This window comes from Mastigoproctus giganteus, chromosome 10 (assembly GCF_048544385.1).
Source record: "Mastigoproctus giganteus isolate SK-2022 chromosome 10, ASM4854438v1, whole genome shotgun sequence".
Lineage (NCBI taxonomy): Eukaryota > Metazoa > Arthropoda > Arachnida > Uropygi > Thelyphonidae > Mastigoproctus > Mastigoproctus giganteus.
This window is the reverse complement of record NC_143584.1, coordinates 83,356,864-83,378,239: the sequence shown is the minus strand read 5'-3', so window position 1 is coordinate 83,378,239 and position 21,376 is coordinate 83,356,864. Positions and strand designations below refer to the sequence as shown.

The 21,376-nt window shown below is 36.7% G+C and overlaps 1 protein-coding gene across 4 annotated transcripts in view; it reads right to left on the bottom strand.

Moving 5' to 3' along the window:
• Positions 1-21,376, bottom strand: part of c11.1 (maestro heat like repeat family protein c11.1) — a 1,259,325-nt gene that overhangs the window by 1,060,030 nt on the left and 177,919 nt on the right. For all 4 annotated transcript variants that reach the window (XM_090383553.1, XM_090383554.1, XM_090383556.1 and 1 more), the window contains exon 7: positions 16,604-16,755. In XM_090383553.1, the coding sequence (XP_090239679.1) occupies positions 16,604-16,755 (152 nt within the window). The remainder of the gene's footprint in view (positions 1-16,603; positions 16,756-21,376) is intronic.

Here is a 21,376-nt window from a genome sequence, read left to right as displayed (position 1 = left end):
GGTCCTCCGTGTGCAACCAAAACAGCTCGTACCCAGCGAGGCATGGACACTACAAGATTTCTAAATGTGCCTTGTGGTATCTGGCACCAACACGTAACCAGCAGATCCTTTAACTACTGTAAGTTACGTGGTTGAGACGACGCAGATCGGAGTTGCCGTCCCAACACAAACCACAAATGCTCGATGGGGTTGATGTCTAAGGAATTTGGAGGCTAGAGAAATACCTGGAAGTCTTCCTCATGTTCCGCAAACCAGTCTCAAACAATCCGGGCAGTGTGGCATGACACATTATCCTGCTGAAAGACAGCACCGCCAGAGGGGAAGACCGTTGCCTGAAAGGATGTACCTGGTCAACAATGATGTTTAAGTAGGTTGTAGACATCAGACTGTACTTGTTAACAGGAGAGATTGCTTCTACAGGGATGGGATACACTTAAATAGAAAGGGTGCAAGAATATTTGCTGATGCTATCGAGGCAGTGTTAGGTGGGTCGGAAAACTGCTAGCTTGGGGGGAGACAAAGACCAATAGATTGACAGAAGCCACTGGCAGAGGTGAAAGAGATTCTTGCACTGCTTCTATTAGAATGAGCAGAAGCCTGAAAAACAAGATCATGGTATTTCAGAGACTGCTGGGAGCCATTGCCATACAAGTAAACACATGGGTTGTGTTAGGGTAGCTAAGAATAGAAACAGGTGCAGGTATACTTGCGTGTACACCAATGCTAGGAGTTTAGTAAATAAATTTGATGAATTTGAGGTATTGCTCAAAACATCGAAGGCAGATATTGTTGGGATATCAGAGACGTGGTGTCACAGATATAAGGGATGCAGAACTGCAATTTGGGGAGTACAACGTCTACAGAAAGGATAGACAGGATAGGAAGGGGGGAGGGATTATGCTATTAGTTAAGAAACACATAAAAACCAAGGAAGTGAAGCCAGTCGACATCGCTGGACAGTGCAGTGTGGAGTCAGTTTGGTGTGACATAAACATTGGGAGATCAAAATTGAGAGTAAGAGTGTGCTATAGGCCTAATGACTCTGATGAGTATAATAAGGACTTGTACAGAGAAATAGAGTGGGCCAGTAAATCAGAGTGTCTTATAATGGGAGATTTTAATTTCCCAGATATTGACTGGAATTTGGGGGCTGGTTACTCACACACTAGCAGGGCTTTTGTGGATTTATTGGATGATTGTTTTCTACATCAGCATGTTCGGGAGGCAACTAGAGGGAGTAATACTCTTGATTTGATTATCAGCAGTGATTCTTCATGCATTAAGAATCTGCAGGTAAATGAACCACTAGGTGGCAGTGATCACAGTGTGCTGAAGTGGGATTTACTCAAAGAGGTAACTACCATCAGGGGCAAAGGGAAGGGTTATTGCTTTCGTAAAGGTGACTACGATGGACTGAAACAGTATTTAAATTCTATACAGTGGGACCAACTGATGATGTTACCAACAGCAAATTCAAAATGGGAAGCATTCAAAGAACTTATTTTGGGACCTACTAGGCTTTACATACCAACTAAGAAATATTGTTCATGGTTTAGGCCTAAATGGATGTCAGATGAACTAATGAGGCATATGGCAGAGAAGAAAAATGCATGGGTTACATACAAATTAACACGTGACACAGAAGCCTATGATAGATACAAGTTGATCTGTAACCAAGTTACAAAGGAGGTTAGGCAGGCAAAGGCAGATTACGAGAAATCTTTGGCAAGGGATGCAAAGAAAAACAGCAAAGAGTTCTTTACTTATGTAAACTCTAGAAGGAAGGGGATGAATCAGATTGGTCCACTTGATATTGATGGGTCAAGTGTTGATGATCCTGCTCAGGTAGCTAACAAACTAAATGAATATTTTGCATCGACATTCACACATGAGGAGTTATTCAGCGAGGGGAATGCCAGAGGTGTATTCAACTCTAGCAGTAAGCTACAGAATCTTGAAATAACTGGGAGTAAAGTGGAGGAGAAACTGTTGAAGATAAACACAAGAAAGGCACCCGGGGTGGATGGGATCTATCCAGTTATATTAAAGGAGGCAGCAAAGGAAGTAAGCAAACCCTTAGCCATAATTATGAGAGCTTCCTTGGACTCAGGGGAGGTACCCATAGACTGGAAATGTGCAAATGTGACCCCAATTCACAAAGGAGGATCAAAGGCTGACACAAGTAATTATAGACCTGTGAGCTTAACTTCTGTTCCAGGAAAATTAATGGAGGCACTGGTTAAAGAAGCACTGCAGGATCATTTAGACAAGACTTCAGTTATAGCTCAGACACAGCATGGTTTTGTTAAGGGGAAGTCTTGCCTGACCAACCTGATTGGATACTATGATGCAGTCACAAAAGAACTGGATGCAGGGAATAACTTTGATATTATATACTTGGATCTTAGAAAGGCTTTTGATACTGTTGCACATGGAAGACTGCTACACAAATTGGAGCAGTGTGACATTGGAGGCAAATTGCTGCTATGGATAAAGGGGTGGTTGAGGGGGAGAAGACAGAGAGTGGTAATCAATGGACACTGCTCATCGTGGACTGATGTTATTAGTGGAGTCCCTCAGGGCTCAGTGTTGGGTCCATTATTGTTTTCTGTATTTATAAATGATATTGATGATGGTATATCGGGCTTAATGTCCAAGTTTGCAGATGATACAAAGGTTGGCATGGTTGTCAAGGACACTACTGACACTATGCTGCTGCAACAGGATCTGGAAAGGTTGAGCAGATGGGCTGAGAGGTGGCAAATGAAGTTTAACATTGACAAATGTAAAGTACTACACATGGGAAACAGCAACCCCAGAGCAACGTATCAACTCTGTGGTACTACACTGACAGTGGTAGAGAATGAAAGGGACTTGGGGGTGGTTGTGCAGGCAGATATGAAGTTCTCTGAGCAGTGCAGACGGGCTGCAAGAGTAGCTCATGGAGTATTGTCAATGATATACAGGAATTTTTCCAGCAGGGATAAGGAGGTGATTATTCCATTGTATAAGGCGATGGTCAGGCCACACCTAGAGTACTGTATACAGGTCTGGAGGCCTCATTTCAAGAAGGATGTAGAGCTGATGGAACGAGTACAGAGAAGGGCAACAAGATTAGTGAATGGAACAAAGGGGTGCTCTTACGAAGAAAGGCTTAAGTTTTGCAAATTACAGTGTCTGGAGACTAGGCACCAGCGAGGTGATCTGATAGAGGTGTATAAAGCCTTGAATGGTTTAAGCATGCTCAATGCTGATGGGATTCTTCCTCTAGGTCAGAAAAATCACCTGAGAGGGCATAAATTCAAATTGAGGAAAGACAGATGTAGGATAGACGTGCGGAAATTTGCCTTTAGCCAGCGGGTGGTTGGTTGGTGGAACAGACTTCCATCCCTTGTGGTGGAGGTTGATAGCCTAAATAAGTTTAAGGCTCAGCTGGACAGGTATTTTGAACGAACAGAGGGGTGAAGTGGGGTTTTTTTTTTTTTTTTTTTTGGCTGATGCTGCATAAGCTTGCTTTCTTGCATCAAATGCCTCTACTAATGCTAATGCTAATGCCTGGCACATGGATGACTGGGCCCAGGATATCCCGGCAGAACATAGCCCAAAGCATGACACCGCTGCCACCAGCTTGTTTTTGTCCCATGGTGCATCCAGGTGCCATCACTTCCCCAGGTAAACAATGCACATGTACCCAGCCGTCCACATGGTGCAAGAGGAAACATGATTCCTCGGACCAGACAACCTTCTTCCAATCACTCAAGGTTCAGTTTTGATGTTCACGTGCCCATTGTAGGTGCTGTCACTGGTGAACTGTGGTTAGCATGGGCACTCAGAGCAGCCTGTGGCTACGAAGCCTCATTTTCAGCTGGGTTCAATGCACTGGGTGTTGTGACACATTACTCTCATCACCAGACCCCAATTACCAGTGAGTTGCGCCACAGTCGCCCTTCTGTTGCCACGTACCATCCAGGACAGCCTTCGCTCACCTCAAGCATTGATGAGCTGTGGTCGTCCAACACCTCACCGGCGGTTCGTGAGTTACCCCTCCTCGGACCACTTTCGGTAGGTACTAACCACGGCTGACCGTGGTTAGTACCTACACAGCCGGTAGGACGTGAGCATCCCACCGGCTGTGCCATTTCAATATGCTCTGACCCACTCTTCTGGCCATTACAATTTGGCCTTCGTTAAGCTCACTTAAATCCGCTGCCCTTCCCATCTGAAGACAAGAGTAACACTGATTAACGGAGCTCAGTAGCAGGTGTTTTTTAATACCGTGTTCCAACCTGCGCACGCACCATAGTTCACCTGCAGTTCCTCTGATTTGCATAACAACTCACTAGTCATAATGTTTTGGCTCATCAATGTATGTGTCACAGAATATTACTTTGCAGAGCCACCACAAGTTGGTAGGCAAGGTAAGTGTTGCTTACAGGCGGCAGTTCATGAGGGCACCAAATTTTTTTTTGATATTGTTTTCTAATTGGTTAACGCAAATTAGCATTCAACATTTAGGGTGGCAAATTTTATCTTGGTTACTGGCAGCACATAGGAACAAAGTGCTACTGTTACATTGCTTCCATTTGATGCATCAAAACACATTACTTGGGCACTGTTTAAATGCACATGTCACCGGAAGCAAACCTAATTAAATTAACTACAATTTTAAGACAAAGTTATATGGTGGGTATAAAATCCTAAGTCTGAATTAGAGCCATGCACTTAATGTTAGAAAGACATGTATTAATACCGATATATTTACAATTTATTACATATATATTTTTCCACAAATATATGTTTGTGAAAAAATATAGGAGAACAATAGCAGAAAAAGGAAGTATTGTAGGCATGAAAAAGAGGAAGAATGTGAAAACCTTATTTGTAATAATTAAGCCAATTATAGACCGAATTAAGAAGCCAATTAGAGAGAAGGTAACTGCAAAGAAAAAAATTATTAAATTAAAATAAGGAGTGATAGCTAGTTATAGGTCCAAAAAAATAGAGCAAATTAAAATTCACTACTCTTGCTAGCATTTTTTCCTTAGAATTTCATGATGTCTATAACTGGTTATTACCCAATATTTATACTTAATTTCACTTTTGGACCACCTTTGGTTTTATTCACCACTGCCACCTCTCTGTCAACTTTGGATTTTTTTTTTTTTTTTCCATACCTGTCTGTGACTTGTTATTACCCAATATTCATACTGGATTTCACTCTAGGACCAACCTTTGGATTTATTCATCATTTCCACCACTCTATCACCAATGGATCTATTCATTGCTACTTGTTTGTGACTTGTTATTACCCAATATTTATTTTGGATTTTACTTTTGGACCACCCATGGATTTATCCATTCTGTCACCATTGGATTTATTTATTACTGCTGGAATTATCGTCTATACCTGTTCACCTCCAATTAGGTGAATAGTTCCATCTTGAATCTTCAATATAGTCTGTATACTGTAGTAAGGCTTCCCTTATACAGTCTTCATAACATTTGTTGCATAATAACCGTACCATTTAGACTGCAAACATTTATTCTTGACCTACCTTTATCCATTAGGTCATTCATTTCCTTTCCCTCTAAGGACTATAATCTAAAATTATAATCTACAAAAAATTGCTGTCATATTCCTCAATCACCATTGGGTATACATACAGTTCACTTTGATATAGGTGAACATTTCTAATTTGGATTTTAAAACCTACATATACAATCTACATAGTTTTTGATGCATAATAACCCTGCCATTTGGTTTCTGTCAATTTATTTTGACCTACATCCATTCTATATGCTCTTATTCTCAAAGCTCAAACCTTGACAACCATTCTATTACTTCTTGATCTACTCTGAATGTACTTCGAATGCCCTTGATCTACTTTTCTATAGCAGCATGTTCGGGAGGCAACTGGAGGGAATAACACTCTTGATCTGATTATCAGTAGTGATTCTTCATGCGTTACGAATCTGCAGATAAAGGAACCACTAAGTGGCAGTGATCACAGTATGCTGATGTGGGATTTACTCAAAGAGGTAACTACTATCAGGGATAAAGGAAAGGGTTTTTGCTTTCGTAACAGTGACTATGACGGTCTGAGACAGTTTTTAAATTCTATACAGTGGGACCAACAGATGATGTTACTAACAGCAAATTCTAAATGGGAAGTATTCAAAGAATTAATCTTGGAAGCTACTAGGCTTTTCATACCAACTAAGAATATTGTTCACAGTTTAGGCCTAAATGGATGTCAGATGAACTAAGAAGACATGTGGCAGAGAAGAAAAACATGAGACACATTAGCATTAGTAGAGGCATATGATGCAAGAAAGCAAGCTTATGCAGCATCAGCCAAAAAATAAAAAAAAATAAAAAACCCTTCCACTTCACCTCTCTGTTCGTTCGAAATACCTGTCCAGCTGAGCCTTAAATTTATTTAGGCTATCAACTTCCACAACAAGGGATGGAAGTCTGTTCAACCAACCAACTACCCACTGGCTAAAGGCAAATTTCCGCACATCTATCCTACATCTGTCTTTCCTCAATTTGAATTTATGCCCTCTCAGGTGATTATTCTGAGCAAGAGGCAGTATCCCATCAGCATTGAGCATGCTCAAACCATTCAAGGCTTTGTACACCTCTATCAGATCACCTCGCCGGTGCCTAATCTCCAGACACTGTAATTCGCAAAACTTAAGCCTTTCTTCGTAAGAGCAACCCTTCGTTCCCTTCACTAACCTTGTTGCACTTCTCTGTACTCATTCCAGCAGCTCTACATCCTTCTTGAAATGAGGCCTCCAGACCTGTATACAGTACTCAAGGTGCGGCCTGACCATTGCCTTATACATATAAATTAACATGTCACACAGAAGCCTATGGTAGATATAAGTTGGTGTAATCAAGTCACAAAGGAGGTTAGGCAAGTAAAAGAAGATTATGAAAAATCTGTCGCAAAGGACGCAAAGAAAAACAGCAAAGAGTTCTTTACTTAATGATTTTGTAATAACTCAGAGCAAAGTGGAGGGGAAATCGTTGAAGACAAACATAACAGGGGCACGTGGGGTGGATGGGATCTATCCAATTATATTAAAGGAGGCAACAAAGGACATAAGCAAACCCTTAGCCATAATCATGAGAGTATCCTTGACTCAGAGGAAGTCCCCATGGACTGGAGATGTGCAAATGTGACCCCAATTCCTAATGGTGGATCAAAGGGTGACACAAGTAATTACAGACCTGTTAGTTTAACTTCTGTTCCAGAGAAATTAATAGAGGCACTGGTTAAAGAAGTGCTACAGGATCATATGTACAAGACTTTAGTTATAGTTCAGACACAGCATAGGTTTGTTAAGGGGAAGTCTTGTCTCATCAATTTCATCGGATACTATAATATGGTCACAGGAAATGGATGCAAAGAATAATTTTGATATCATATATTTGGATCTTAGAAAGGCTTTTGATACTGTTGCACATGGAAGACTGCTGCACCAATTGGAGCAGTGTGGCACTGGAGGCAAATTGCTTCTATGGATATAGGGTTGGATGAGTGGGAGAAGACAGAGTGGTAATCAATGGAAACTGCTCTTCGTGGATTAATGTTATTAGTGGAGTACCTCAGAATTCACTGTTGGGTCCGTTGTTGTTTTCTGTATTTAATAATGATAATGATGATGGTATATCAAGCTTAATGTCCAAGTTTGCAGATGATACGAAGGTCAGCACGGTTGTTAATGACACTAACGATAGTGCACTGCTGCAAGAGGATCTTGAAAAGTTGAGCAGAGGGGCTGAGAGGTGACAAATGAAGTTTAACATTGACAAATGTAAAGTACTACATATGGGAAGCAGTAACCTCAGAGTAACATATCAAATCTGTGGTACTACACTGACAGTGTAGACAACGAAAAAGACCTGGGTGTAATTGTGCAGGCAGATATGAAGTTTTCTGAGCAGTGCAGATGGTCTGCAAGAGTAGCTCATTACAGGAATATGTGATATACAGGAATTTTTCTAGTAAGGATAAGGAGGTGATTATCCCCTTGTATAAGGGAATGGTCAGGCCATACCTTGAGTACTGTAAACAAGTCTGGAGGCCTCATTTTAAGAAGGATGTAGAGCTTCTGGGATGTGTACAGAGAAGGGAAACAAGATTAGTGAACGGAACAAAGGGTTGATCCTACGAAGAAAGGCTTAAGTTTTGCAAATTACAGTGTTTGGAGACTAGGCACCTGCAAGGTGATCTGATTGAAGCACATAAAGCCTTGAATGGTTTGGGCATGCTCAATGCTGATGGGATTCTTCCTCTTGCCCAGATTAATCGCCTGACGAGACATAAATTCAAATTGAGGAAAGCCAGTTGTAGAATGGAGGTGCGGAAATTTGCCTTTAGCCAGCAGGTGCTTGATTACTGGAACAAGCTTCAATCTTTTGTTGTGGAAGTTGACAGCTTGAATAAATTCAAGGCAAAACTAGAAAAACATTTGAAGCAAATGGATGGGTGAAATGGGAAGGGGTTTTGCTTTCTTTCATCATATGCCTCTATTAATGCTAATGCTGGACTTGACACTACTGTATTCAATCACTTATATGAAATATGTATTTTAATTTTTTTTTTTTAGACTGTTCTTTCTATTTTCCAAATACCGTCGACCTTTCTTACTACAGAATTTAATCATTCGAAATATATTTTTGAATAAGTAAATTCTCGAGCTATCTATTTGCACTATATAATTTCTGCTATATATTTCTGCTCCTAGCCAACATTTCACTTATGTATTTCTATGCACTTATTTTATAAAAAAAAACTATATAGGTCACTAACTCCACCTTTTTTTTTTTTTTTTTTTACGGCTTTCTTTCAAGTCCATTTTGTCACTATAAATTATTATGAGCTCCAAGTGCTCATTTAGAGTGTTACTGCCTTAGCTTCTTTTATTAATCCAACTCGATATCGTCTCACTATTATTTCCCACCTCAACTTTTTGCTATGCACTACTTGAAAATTCCAGGTATCAATTTTATAATTTTTTTTTAAGCAACTTTCTACTTTCTCATTATGCTTACTTTATGCTGTCAGTTTCATTTTTCAGCTCTTTTTATTTCTAAGTTTTTATTCTCAGCTATCCATTTTTCAGAACTTATTTTTCGGTTTCCTACCACACAAGCATTTGGTATTAGTCTCTTTTTTCCTATTCACTCTTACACAGTCAGGGGCCCTTACTAAAAGGATGGTCTTTACGATTTCAGCTAGCTCAGTAATTTTAATTTCTTTTCCTTAACTTTTTATCTTTATATTTTCTACTTCTACTTTTTCCCATTCTTAAAACTATTAGTGCAATACAAGGGTGATAAGAACATTCCATTCCAGCTCTCCTGAATCTCTAGCTATCTTTGTCTAATTTTTATTTTTATTTACACTTTTATTCCTTCCCTATCCTCAAATCATTCCCGTGCCTTATACCATTTGCTTGCACTAAATTTTAAATCATAAATCTTATATACATATTCTCGTTAAATTATATATACATATTCTCACTGAATTTATTCTAAATTATGTCATTTGCTTATAACCACTCATTTTTGAATCTAGTTTGCACTATAAACACTTATTTTTTCTATTTTAATTTTATTACCACTATACTTCTTAATTTAATTTGCTATAAGGCATACACTGCGTTGGGACTAACTTGTCCATATTTTGTGAGAGTTATAGTACTTTACCCCTCTTTTGATCTCACTCAGTTTTATTCTTAAATTGGCTATCCTCCACAGGTATGGACAAGTATAGAAACACAGTCCTTGATGCATGATCAGGTGTAGTCCCCTGATGAAGTACCTGATCATGTATCAATTTTTACTTTTAGCTAACATCAGATTTGAATTTTATATTTGCTCTTTTTTTGGACCTATAACCAAAATTACTCACCCATATCCAATGCTGGCTATCACTCTTTATTTTAATTTAATCATTTTTACTTAATATTTTTTGCTGTACAGTTACCTTCTCTCTAATCAGCTTTTCAATTTGGCCTATAATTTGTTTAATTCATTCTAACAAATATGATTTACACATTCTTTCTCTTTTTCATGCTTACAATACTTCCTTTTTCTGCTATCCTTCTCTTAGTTATGGCATTTTGTGTAATTTACGCTTCCATCTTCACATTTTTTAACAGACCTATTAATTCCACCTTGCACACACACACACACACACACACACACACACACACACACACACACACACACACACACATATATATATCCAATATGTTAAATTAAATTAAATAAAATAAAACATAAACCAGTAGTATGGCAATTTAACTTTTGTCAACATTATATATATATATATATATATATATATATATATATATATATATAAAATCTCATATATATATATAAATATTACAATAGGTTAAACTTCAATGCCTCAGTTTAAAACTGTCAAAAGAGTTTACAGTATAAGCAAGTAAGTAAACTTTAACATAAAATTCCTCATTAACTTGCCTATACCATAGGTAACAGTAACATGTCATTAGTTAAAATTTTATTAATTTCAAATATGTAGGGTTTTGTTTTTTATCTTTTGAAATTTGTTTATTAATTTTCATGTAATGACTTCATGAAGCATATAAGGAATAAATAATGTTAATCTAGAAGAAGGTGATGTGAATAGAAAACATATACGGTAGAGACTTAACATATGTAATGGTGAGTAGAATGAAGTGAATAACAGAGGGATCATAATGACAAATGTTTAAAAGAAAATTAATGCCTAGAATAAAAAAAAAAGAAAGCCTAGTATTTCTGATGCAAAGAAAGCATCATTTATGTTATAATTACCCAGGAAATGTTAGCCGTGTGGATTATCCATGACAGAAGTATGTGTTCTTGTCTATAAATTTGACTGTTGTTGCTGAAGTGCATATGGCCTCATTTCATTGGAGGCATAATAAATATAATATGTAAAATATGTTGTTCCTGATGATGAGCATGAGAACAGCATAACAGTTTATGAGAAATAATACTAGTAAAGAATAGCAAATGCTTAGAAAGCGGTACTTACCTTGAATTAATCTGTGATGGCTTACTTAGCCAGCGTGGTTAATATTTAGGTTGAATTAATTGTTAAATTGAATAAAATTAAAAGGGGAGGAATTAAAATTTTAATTTTATTCAATTTAACAATTCAACCTACATATTAACCACACTGCCTAAGTAAGCCATCGCAGATTAATTCAAGGTGAGTACCGCTTTCTAAGCATTTGCTATCCTTTACTAGTCTATTAACATGGTACTTGAAGATCTCTAAAACTTTGCATTGAGAAATAATACACAATTGTATTTTAGAATGAAAGTGAAGTTTTTGACTCAATAAGAATATAGTGTACTTACCAGTAAAACCTCCTATTAACTGGAGAGAATTTTCAGTTAATGGAAGGTCATTAAAAAACACAAAGGAAAAGGGCAGATCAAAGAACAGAACCTTTAGCAACTACAGTTTTAGTTGAAAATTAAATAACAGAGCGTCAGCTACCATTATGGCAGTGAGAAATCATGGGGGTGAGACAGTTATTGCGTTGTAAAAATCAAAACAAAGCACATAAGACACAAAAAGCACACTTCTAAGCCTTCTTAGAAGTACTTTATGCTAAACCAAAATTAAAAACCTTAGAAATGTAAAGATCAACTGTTTTTGGTTTCTCTAAATGTTTTCATGGAATTTGTCTGCAGATGACTACACAATATAAGGTATCACTAGAAGAGCAACAATGACCGAATCCAGTCATTGCTGGATTCAGTAGTATCACTGTTAAATGTTCATCACATGGAAGATTTGAGATGGCATAAGAGTTGGCCACTGACAGTTCTGTATTATTTTGGAAAAGGCTGAGATAAAGCACAATAGGACAATAACTGGAAGAGATTTTTCACCCCCTTTTTTTAAGAATTAGCTGAATATATTAAGCAAAATTCCTTCCATGTCGGGGAAGGAGGGAGGGAACAGTGGAATAAGAAAGCACAAAATGGTGACACAAGACAGAAGTTAACCTTGAAGTTTTAGAAAAGTGTGCCTAGGATCAGCATTCTAAAAATATGCTTACTAAAAAATATGGGTAGATAGATGCTACTGTCAAGTTTCAGCAAGAGATCAAACATCAAACGGAACAATTTTCTTGCTGTTTAACATTTCAAACTGTTAAAAACTGAGTTTGGATTTGTTAATAACTTGTTTATAACTGCTTTGTGAGTGTTTTGATGTAAGCAGAACAAAATTAATCCATAAAATGTGTTCATAATATGGCAATTGCAAAATGTTATTTTATTTTATTTATTTATACATATTTTTTTGAAAACCCATGATTTAAAAGGTCAAAGGAACTGGATAAGTAATAGGATCACAAGCTTTAAAACAAGAATCAAGAAAAATATTAATAAAAATATAAATTATCATCCCATTTAGCACCATTGCAATTCCAAATGACACTGTTATGGTTATGAGATGGCGTCTCTATTGGAGAAACGATCACCACAATGTTGTGATCTAAAGCAACATTTCCTAACCTGTGGTTTGTTTAACTTGTGAAAGTGGTTCAGCTTCTTTTTTTTTTTTTTGGTTGGAAACAATCTAATTAATATTAATGGAAAGTAGAGGTATGCCTATAACAAACTAATGTATACTATATTAAGTGGAACTGCATATCAATGTACTTAAAAAATAGTTATTGATATTTTTGCATTTACAGTTTAATCATTTTGTGGTCCATGGCTTCTACTGCAAATGTAATAGTAGTACAGATCTGAAAAAAGTTAGAAAAGACTGATCTAGACTTTCTTCAAATTATGCATTGCTGTGTACTTGGAAGAAAAAGATTAGGAATATTACATGTCTTTATATCATCTCATGTTGAAACAGATAGAGGAACAAGTTGTGCAAGGTCATTATTAACAGCAAACATTGGCATCTCTATCAGACGGATCCACAATGAGCTGAACTCTATGAAGAATTACATAAAGTAAAACTGAATCTGAAATAAAATAAGCATTATTGCTTACACACAGTAGTTAGCCATCTTGGTGAAAACATGCCATTCCATGTGTAGTAGAAAAAGCAACATCATAGCACAAGATTTAAACTCATGGTCTTATGCATAACTGTATGCACATGATTATACACAAGTGATCAGCATTATAAAAATATACAAATGGTGAACTGGCATCTGCATCAAGGAAAAAAAAAAAAAGAAGGAAAATCTACACTTGGTCAAGGTAAGAAACTGTATCGCCTATACATAAAAGTGGTTCTAAGAATGAAGTTGATAACTACGGACTGGTTTGCACCTCCATAGCCAGGTGGGCAGGAGCAGCAGTGCATAGCACACGCTTCTTGATTAGACCGGGGTTCGAGCCCGTGAGCCACCAAATATGGAGGATGTGGAAAGGTCAGGGAATGACCACCACATATCCCTGGAGCAATATGCCCTTAGTTGCTAATGCTCCTAAAAACAAAAAACAACAACGGACTGGTTGGTCTGACTTCAATGGTAGGAAAAATCTTCGAGGCAGTTGCATGTAGACTGATATGACATTCTGAAGGACACATAACATGGTTTTGTTAAATCATGTTTAACTTAGTAGGCTATTTTTACACAGTTACTCATGAGCTGGATGTAGGGAAATTTCGAGATAATTTTTTTTGTATTTTAGCACTGATTCTCTCATGATAGGTTACTGTATAAGCTGGAACATGTTGGGATTACTGATAAGATTCTAAGATGGACTGCTGGGTGGATGCAGGGCAGAAAGAAGAGGATTGTGATTAATGGATATTGTTCAGATGGTTTAAAGATTGGGGTCCCTCCCCCACGGACTGATTCTTGGACCACTCGTTTTTCATTTTCGTAAATGACATAGATGAAGGGATAGAAGGCACAATGTCAAACTTTGCAGATGACAAAGACTGGCAGAGCATTAATGATCAGTACCAAGCAATGCTCCTTCAGGATGACTTGAACAGACTTCAAAGATGGTCAGAGAAGTGGCAGCTATATTTTAATGATGCTAAATGCAAGGTAAAAACACTTGCAGAATAGCAACCCACAAATAAATTATACACTTGATGTAGTTCAATTAAAAACAGTGGATAAGGAAAGGGATCTGGGAGTTATAATACGGACAGATATGAAGATTTCCAAACAGTGTAAACAAGCATCCAGGAAAGCCAATGGTGTCCTATCAATGAGTTATTGAACGTTATCCTGTAGGGATAAGGAAGTCATAATCACACTGTATAAGGCAATTGTAAGACCATATTTGGTCTACTATGTTCAAGTATGAAAACCTAATCTGAAAAAAAAAAAAGACACTAAGCTTCGTGAAAGAGCCCAAAGATGGGAAACTCGAATGGCGAGATCAGCAAAAGGATGACCGTATGAGGAAAGACTCCAATTATGTGGGCTACAGAGCTTGGCAACCAGGCACCTCAGAAGTGAACTGATTGAGGTTTATAAGGCTCTGAAAGAGAGAGATTAGTAAAATGAATGAAGATGGAATTCTCATTTATAAAGAATTCCAGAACTAGGAATCATAAATTCAAATTTCAGGGCTTGAAGTTTAGATTAGATTGCAGGAAGTTTTCTTTTAGCCAGCAAGTCATTCATTGCTGGAACAAGTTTTTCTCGCAGGTAGTTGAGGCTGACAGTTTGAACAGATTTGAAGGTCAAACTGGCTAGTTACACGTGTAAGGAGGGACGAATATAATTTGTAAATTCTTTATGTACTTACGGTTTTTTTTTTTTTTTTTTTAACAGTGCAGAAAAAAAAAGTCTGTGGTGAATAGTATTACAGTCAGTCCTCATATAGCATGATAGTTGTGTTCCTAGAAACCCTCGTGCAATATAAACAACAGGCCCTATGGGAAAAATAGGGTTAGGTGCCGACTACCCAAGACTGAACACACATTTGTAACCAAAACATTACCAAACACAATAAATAATCGTAATAAAATACTTACGTATTTTATTACGACTATTACGTAATAAAATATTGCTAATGCTTTTGCTTCTATCGTAAGAAAACTTGTTTTTTGTTCCATTTTCTATCCAAACAGATGACAGCCGTTCCATCTCTTCCAATTCTTTGTGTCTTAATCTAATGGATTCTAATTACACTTTGAGTTGTTCCTGCTATGAAAGTTGTTTTTATTTTCTCTGCATTCTTTGTAATTCTCGGCATTGTCTCATTTAGGACTGTAGCATGTGCAATATCACATGGTCTTTCATTTCACTCAAAGCATTTCACAATTTCATATTTTTTCTCTATCGACAGAAGCGGACTGGCCATAAGCCTTACCAGGGAAATCCCGGTGGGCCGGAGGCCAGTGTGATTTTGGCCATAAATAGTACGAGGCCACTATAAATTTTCCTGGGTAGGAATTTTTGATCCAGTCCGCCTGTTTATCGATATTGCTTTTCTTTTTCTCTCTGAATCTGCAGTGTCTTCACCAGGACGCTTCCTTTTCACACCTTTTAAGTATTTTACTCATTTTTAGGGAATAAAGCACAATTACAAAACGAGGAGGCACGCTTGATACACATAAACAAAGCCGCGCACGTGTAGCAACTGAATAAACAACACCGTAAAGGCAGAGATTCACTATTAACACCTCACATTTTATTAAAGCACATTTCTGGAGTTCACTACCATAAAACAATAAAAACAATTTCCAGTTGCGTTCCTGCTAGTGGAATCTGTTATAAACTGGTAGTAAACTCGATCTAATTGCATTTGCGATTATACCGATTGCTGGAATTGTGTTGGTTTTTACGTTATTATGGTGAAATGTGTTTCCCCTTCACTGATATAAAAAACATAAATACATTTTCAGAATCTTCTCTTCATTCCTATCGTGTTGCGTTTGGTTGGGGTGATTCTGCATTTGACTGCCATTTCTTGTGAACACAAAGGCGAATCGTGCATAAGCGAATTCGGTTCGTGTTATATAAGATATCGTTCCCCTATTTATAAATCGTGTATGATCAAATTCATGTAGTGCAAACACGTGTTATACGAGGACTGACTGTACTATATTTCAATAATAATAAGTAAATTAAGTGTCCTTGTTAATCCTCAAAGACAATATAGTGGACTTGCTACTCATTTAAAGAGGTCTGGGTTCACATCCCATCTGAAAATAGAGAAATTCTTAAATGCCTCTCAATGTAGACTCCAATTAGCTGACCTCAAGTAGAGGGAATACAGTTTCCCCCCCTCCAAAAGTTATTCCAGGTATCCAGGCAGCATACCATGCAAATCATCCATAATCACATATTTGTACATATAATACACATGATAAAATTCACATATACCATATTCAAATTCTGTACACTAAGACCAGTGCAACCAATGCACTAAAGCACATCTAAACAACAAACATTGCTAAAGAAAAATATTTTTTTTTTCTAATGCACACATGCCCATGTACACACAAATACACATTGCTCAATTAATGACAATGAAATCTGATAAGTTAATTTATTAATGAGTAGACAAAATAGTTGTACAATGCAATAATTTTTATTTAAAAAAAAGAAATAAAACTACCTTTGGCTCTCTAGACTGAAGCCAAGTGTTAAAGAGAATATCATAGGCACTGCTTATCTCACTTGTAAAGAAACCTTTTTTAACTGAAGGATCAGGAGCTTTCTCAATATTTGCTAAGTATTCCAGGATAGCTTCAGAGAAGTGTGCAAGAGCTGCAATAACCTCAAAAAGTTTTAAAATTTGGTATTTAAATAATAATTTAAAAAATACTACAAGATTTATAACTTGAGGTTGAATACTGATATGATGAAATCAAAATCTATACATCAACACAGTGGTAGAATTCTTTAACACTTAATAAATGTGTTATTAGTGAAACAAATATCAATAAATTATGGAATATTTGTTTACAGGAGTTAACAATATAGATAACAACAAAAACAAAGTATTTTAAAATTTTAATTAAAATGAATTACCTAAATGAAACCTGTAGTTTTTTTTTACATAAGAAATTATAACTTATAAAAATCAGCTAATACCATTTTATAATTTCTAATTGATATTAATTATAGCCCAATGAATGCAAGTTACTGTCATGCTAAGCTAATATTTCAGAATAAAAAAAAAAAGCTTCTTTTTAAGTAATTCACTATGTATCACTTCAACGAGAAACTCTTGCAATTTTTAATATTAAATTAGTAACACATAGTAACCAACAGCAATTGAACTATAATTAATAAGAGTATAATAAGGAAAGTTACTTAAAAAAGCTCTCACTGTTTTTAATATAAGATAATTTCCATTTATAATTTATACATTTATTGTAATTTACAAATAAAATAAATTATAATTTATGTATTTATAATTTTATCATTTTATTTATGAAAAAAAACTTTCACTGCAAATAAAAATGGGATAAACCAAAGGATAAACTGTTTTGAGTAATGTGTGCTTCTTTTGAATTTTGGCTTTCATTTTGCACTGTGCATCCTCACCTAAGTGCAAAAATAAATGTAATGATACATATATAATAGGATCTAATTCTAAGAATCAAGTATACCTATGAAAAAACTTTCTTCAACTTCTCTGAAATGAAATGCATTTGCAAATTCAGGATTAGCATTAGTAGAGGTATAAGCTGCAAGAAAGTAAGGACATACAGCATCAGCCAGAAAAGAAAAAAAAAAAAAAAAAACACCTTCCCATTTCAACCACCAATTCACTCCAAAAGTTTGTCTAGTTCTGCCTTGAATTCATTTCAGCTGTCAACTTCCACAGAAACAGATGAAAGCTTGTTCCAACAATCAACCACCCACTGGCTAAAGGCAAATTTCTGAACATCTATTCTATAACTGCCTTTCCTTAATTCTCCTTCCTTGGAAGGAGAAACCCTTTTCTTTCACTCACCAATCTCGTTGCCCTGTTCTGTACTCATTCAAACAGCTAGAGATCCATTCTAAAATGAGGCCTCCAGAGCTGTATGCAGTACTGAACATGTACAAGGGGATAATCACCTCTTTATTAATGCTAGCAAAATTCCTGAATATCATTGACAAGACCCCATGAGCTACTGTTACAGCCTGTCTATACTACTTAGAAATTTTCATATCTAACTGCACAATTACCCCAAGGACCTTTTCATTCTCCACTAGCCTGAGTGTACTATCGCAGTCGATACTTTACTCTGGGATTCCCACTACCCATATGCAGTACTCTGTATTTATCAATGCTAAACTTCAGTTATCACCTTTAGCCCATCTGCTCAACTTTACTCGTTCCTGTTGCAATACCATACTATCTTTACTATCATTAACACTACCAACCTTTGTATCATCAGCAAACATGGACAATAGGACTGATATACCTTCATCAATATCACTGATAAATATAGAAAACAACAATGGACCCAACAGGAGCCTTGAGGGACTTAAATAATAATATTAATCCACAAAGTGCAGTGTCCATTGATTACCACTCTCTGTCTTCTCCCACTCAACCATTCCTAAATCCATAGCAGCAACTTTCCCTTAATGCCATACTGCTCCAATTTGTAAAGTAGTCTTCCATGTGTAACAGTATCAAAAGCTTTTCTAATATCCAAGTAGATGATATCAAAATTATTTTTTACATCCAGTTCCCCTGTGACCACATCATAGTATCCAATCAAATTGGTCCGACAAAACTTCCCCTTAACAAACCGATGCTGTCTCTGAAATATAAATGCAGTCTTGTCTAGATGATCCTGCAGTGCTTCTTTAACCAGTGACTCCAGTATTTCCTCATCAACAGGAGTTAAACTAACAGGTCTGTAATTACCTATGTCATTCTTCAATCCCCCTTTGTGAATTAGGGATATATTAGCACATCTCCAGTACATGGGAACCTCCCCTAAGTACAAGGATGCTCTCATAATCATGGCTAAGAGTTTCCTTGCTTCCTTTGCTGCCTCCTTTAATATAACTAGATAGATTCCAGGTGTCTTTCTTATTTTTATCTTCAACAATTTCTCCTCCATTTTACTCTGTTTTTTCAAAATCCTTTAGCTCCCTGTAAAAGTTTAAAAGCTTCTGCCCTCCACTTGCCTGCAGAATTCCTCATGTGAGAATGTAGATGTAAAATAATCATTCAGTTTGTCAGCTACCTGAGCAGGATCATCCAATCGAACCATCAGTATCAACTGGACCAAACTGATTCATTCCCTTCCTTCTAGAGTTTATGTAAGTAAAGAATTTTTTGCTGTTCCACTTTGCATCCTTTGGCAAAGATTTCTCATAATCTACCTTCACTTGCCTGACCTCCATTGTGACTTGATTACAGACTAGCTTATATCTACAATAGGCTTCTGTGTTGCCTGACAATTTATATGCATCCCATGCATTTTTATGCTCTGGTACAAGTCTCATTAGTTCATCTGACATCCATTTTTTTTTTTTTTTTTTTTTTTTGGTAGTTGTTGGCGCATAGGCTTCTGTGGCCATAATGCACCTCCCAAGGTTTTTGCAGTACTTTGATCTAAGCCCGAAGCGGGAATCGAACCCGCAACCTTTGGGTTGCCAGGCAAGCACTTTACCCACCCGGCTAGCCCGACATCCATTTAGACCTAAACCTTGAACGGTATTTGTTAGTTTGTAAGAAAAGCTAATCTTCCATTTAGAATTTGCTGTTGGTAGCATCATCAGTTGGTACCACTGTATAGAATTTAAAATCTGTCTGAGACCACTGTAGTCACCTTTATGAAAGCAAAAACTCTTCTCTTTACCCATGATGGTAGTTACATCTTTGAGTAAATCCCACATCAGTACACTCTAACCACTGCCACCTAGTGATTCCTTTATCTGTAGATTCTTAATGAATGAATTATCACAGCTGATAATCACATCAGGATTATTACTCCCTCTTCTTGCCTCTCAAACATGCCATAGTAGAAAACAATTATCCAATAAATCTACAAAAGTCTTGCTAGTGTGCAAATGATCAACCCACAAATTCCAGTCAATATCTAGGAAGTTAAAATCCCCCACTATCAGACAATCTGATTTACTGGCCCACTTTCTCTGTACAATTGTTTGTTGTACTCATCAGAGTCATTACATCTATAACACAATCCTACTCTCAATTTTGTTTTCCCAGTGCTTATGCCACACCAAACTGACTCAATATTGCACTGAACACCCATGTCAACTGGATGCACTTTGTTAGACGTTGTGTTTCTTAACTAACAACATAACCCCCTCTTCCCTTTCTATCCTGTCTATATTTTTGTACACATTATATTCTGCAAATTCTAATTCTATACTCCTTATATCTATGTCAACTGGATGCACTTCCTTAGATTTTATGTTTCTTAACTAACAGCATAACCCTTCCTCCCTTTCTATCTTGTCAATACTTTTTGTACACATTGTATTCTGCAAATTCTAATTCTGTATTTCTTATATCTGTGTGTAACCACGTCTGATATCCCAACAATATTTGCCTTTGATGTCTTGAACAGCACTTCAAATTCATGTACATGCAAGTATACATGCACCTATTTTTTAACTCTCAGTTACCCTAACACAGCCCATTTATTTATTTTTCCATGATGACTCCCAGCAGTTCTTTGAAATCCCCAGCACCTTGGTTTCCAGGCTGCTCATTTCAATAGAAGCAGTGCAAGAATCACTTTCACCTCTGACTGTGACTACTGTTAATCTATTAGTCTGTGAATCCCCACAAGCTAGCAGTTTCCCAACTCACCTAACGCTATTCCTCCTCATCTGCCTTGATTGGATTTAGTGACAGAGCTCATTTCTCCTCATATACTATTCATGCAAATGAGAAGACTAAGACATGGTTTCAGCCAATACAGAATTTTGGGCCAAATTATAAATGTTCCCATATATGTTAATTCAATGGTAAATCATTTGCCTCGGAGATGACGATTATTGCGTTAACATTCATATTAAATGTAAAAAAAATACACAACTCGAGTTATTTAATGGGGTTGGTTCGTAAACGAGATGTAAGGGTTTGGTTGAAGTATCTACTTATGACTCCTTTGTATTGTCTGTATGATATCGAGATTCGCAAAGTATCCTTCAATAAAAACATGGAACACAATGATGCACCTACACATGATGAAATGAGTGAAGCTATACCTATTGATATATAAAGTTTAGTTGCTTAACAACAAACCCTTTTGTGGAGCGATTACAAATATTTACGAAAAGCTCCAGGTGGACGAAATGTTCCACAAAGTTTACTTTTTGATGAACATGCTGAAGAATTGACCTTTCCTAGCATTTACCTTGGTCAGTATCTAGAGTTTACAGTTAATTTAAAAGTTACAAT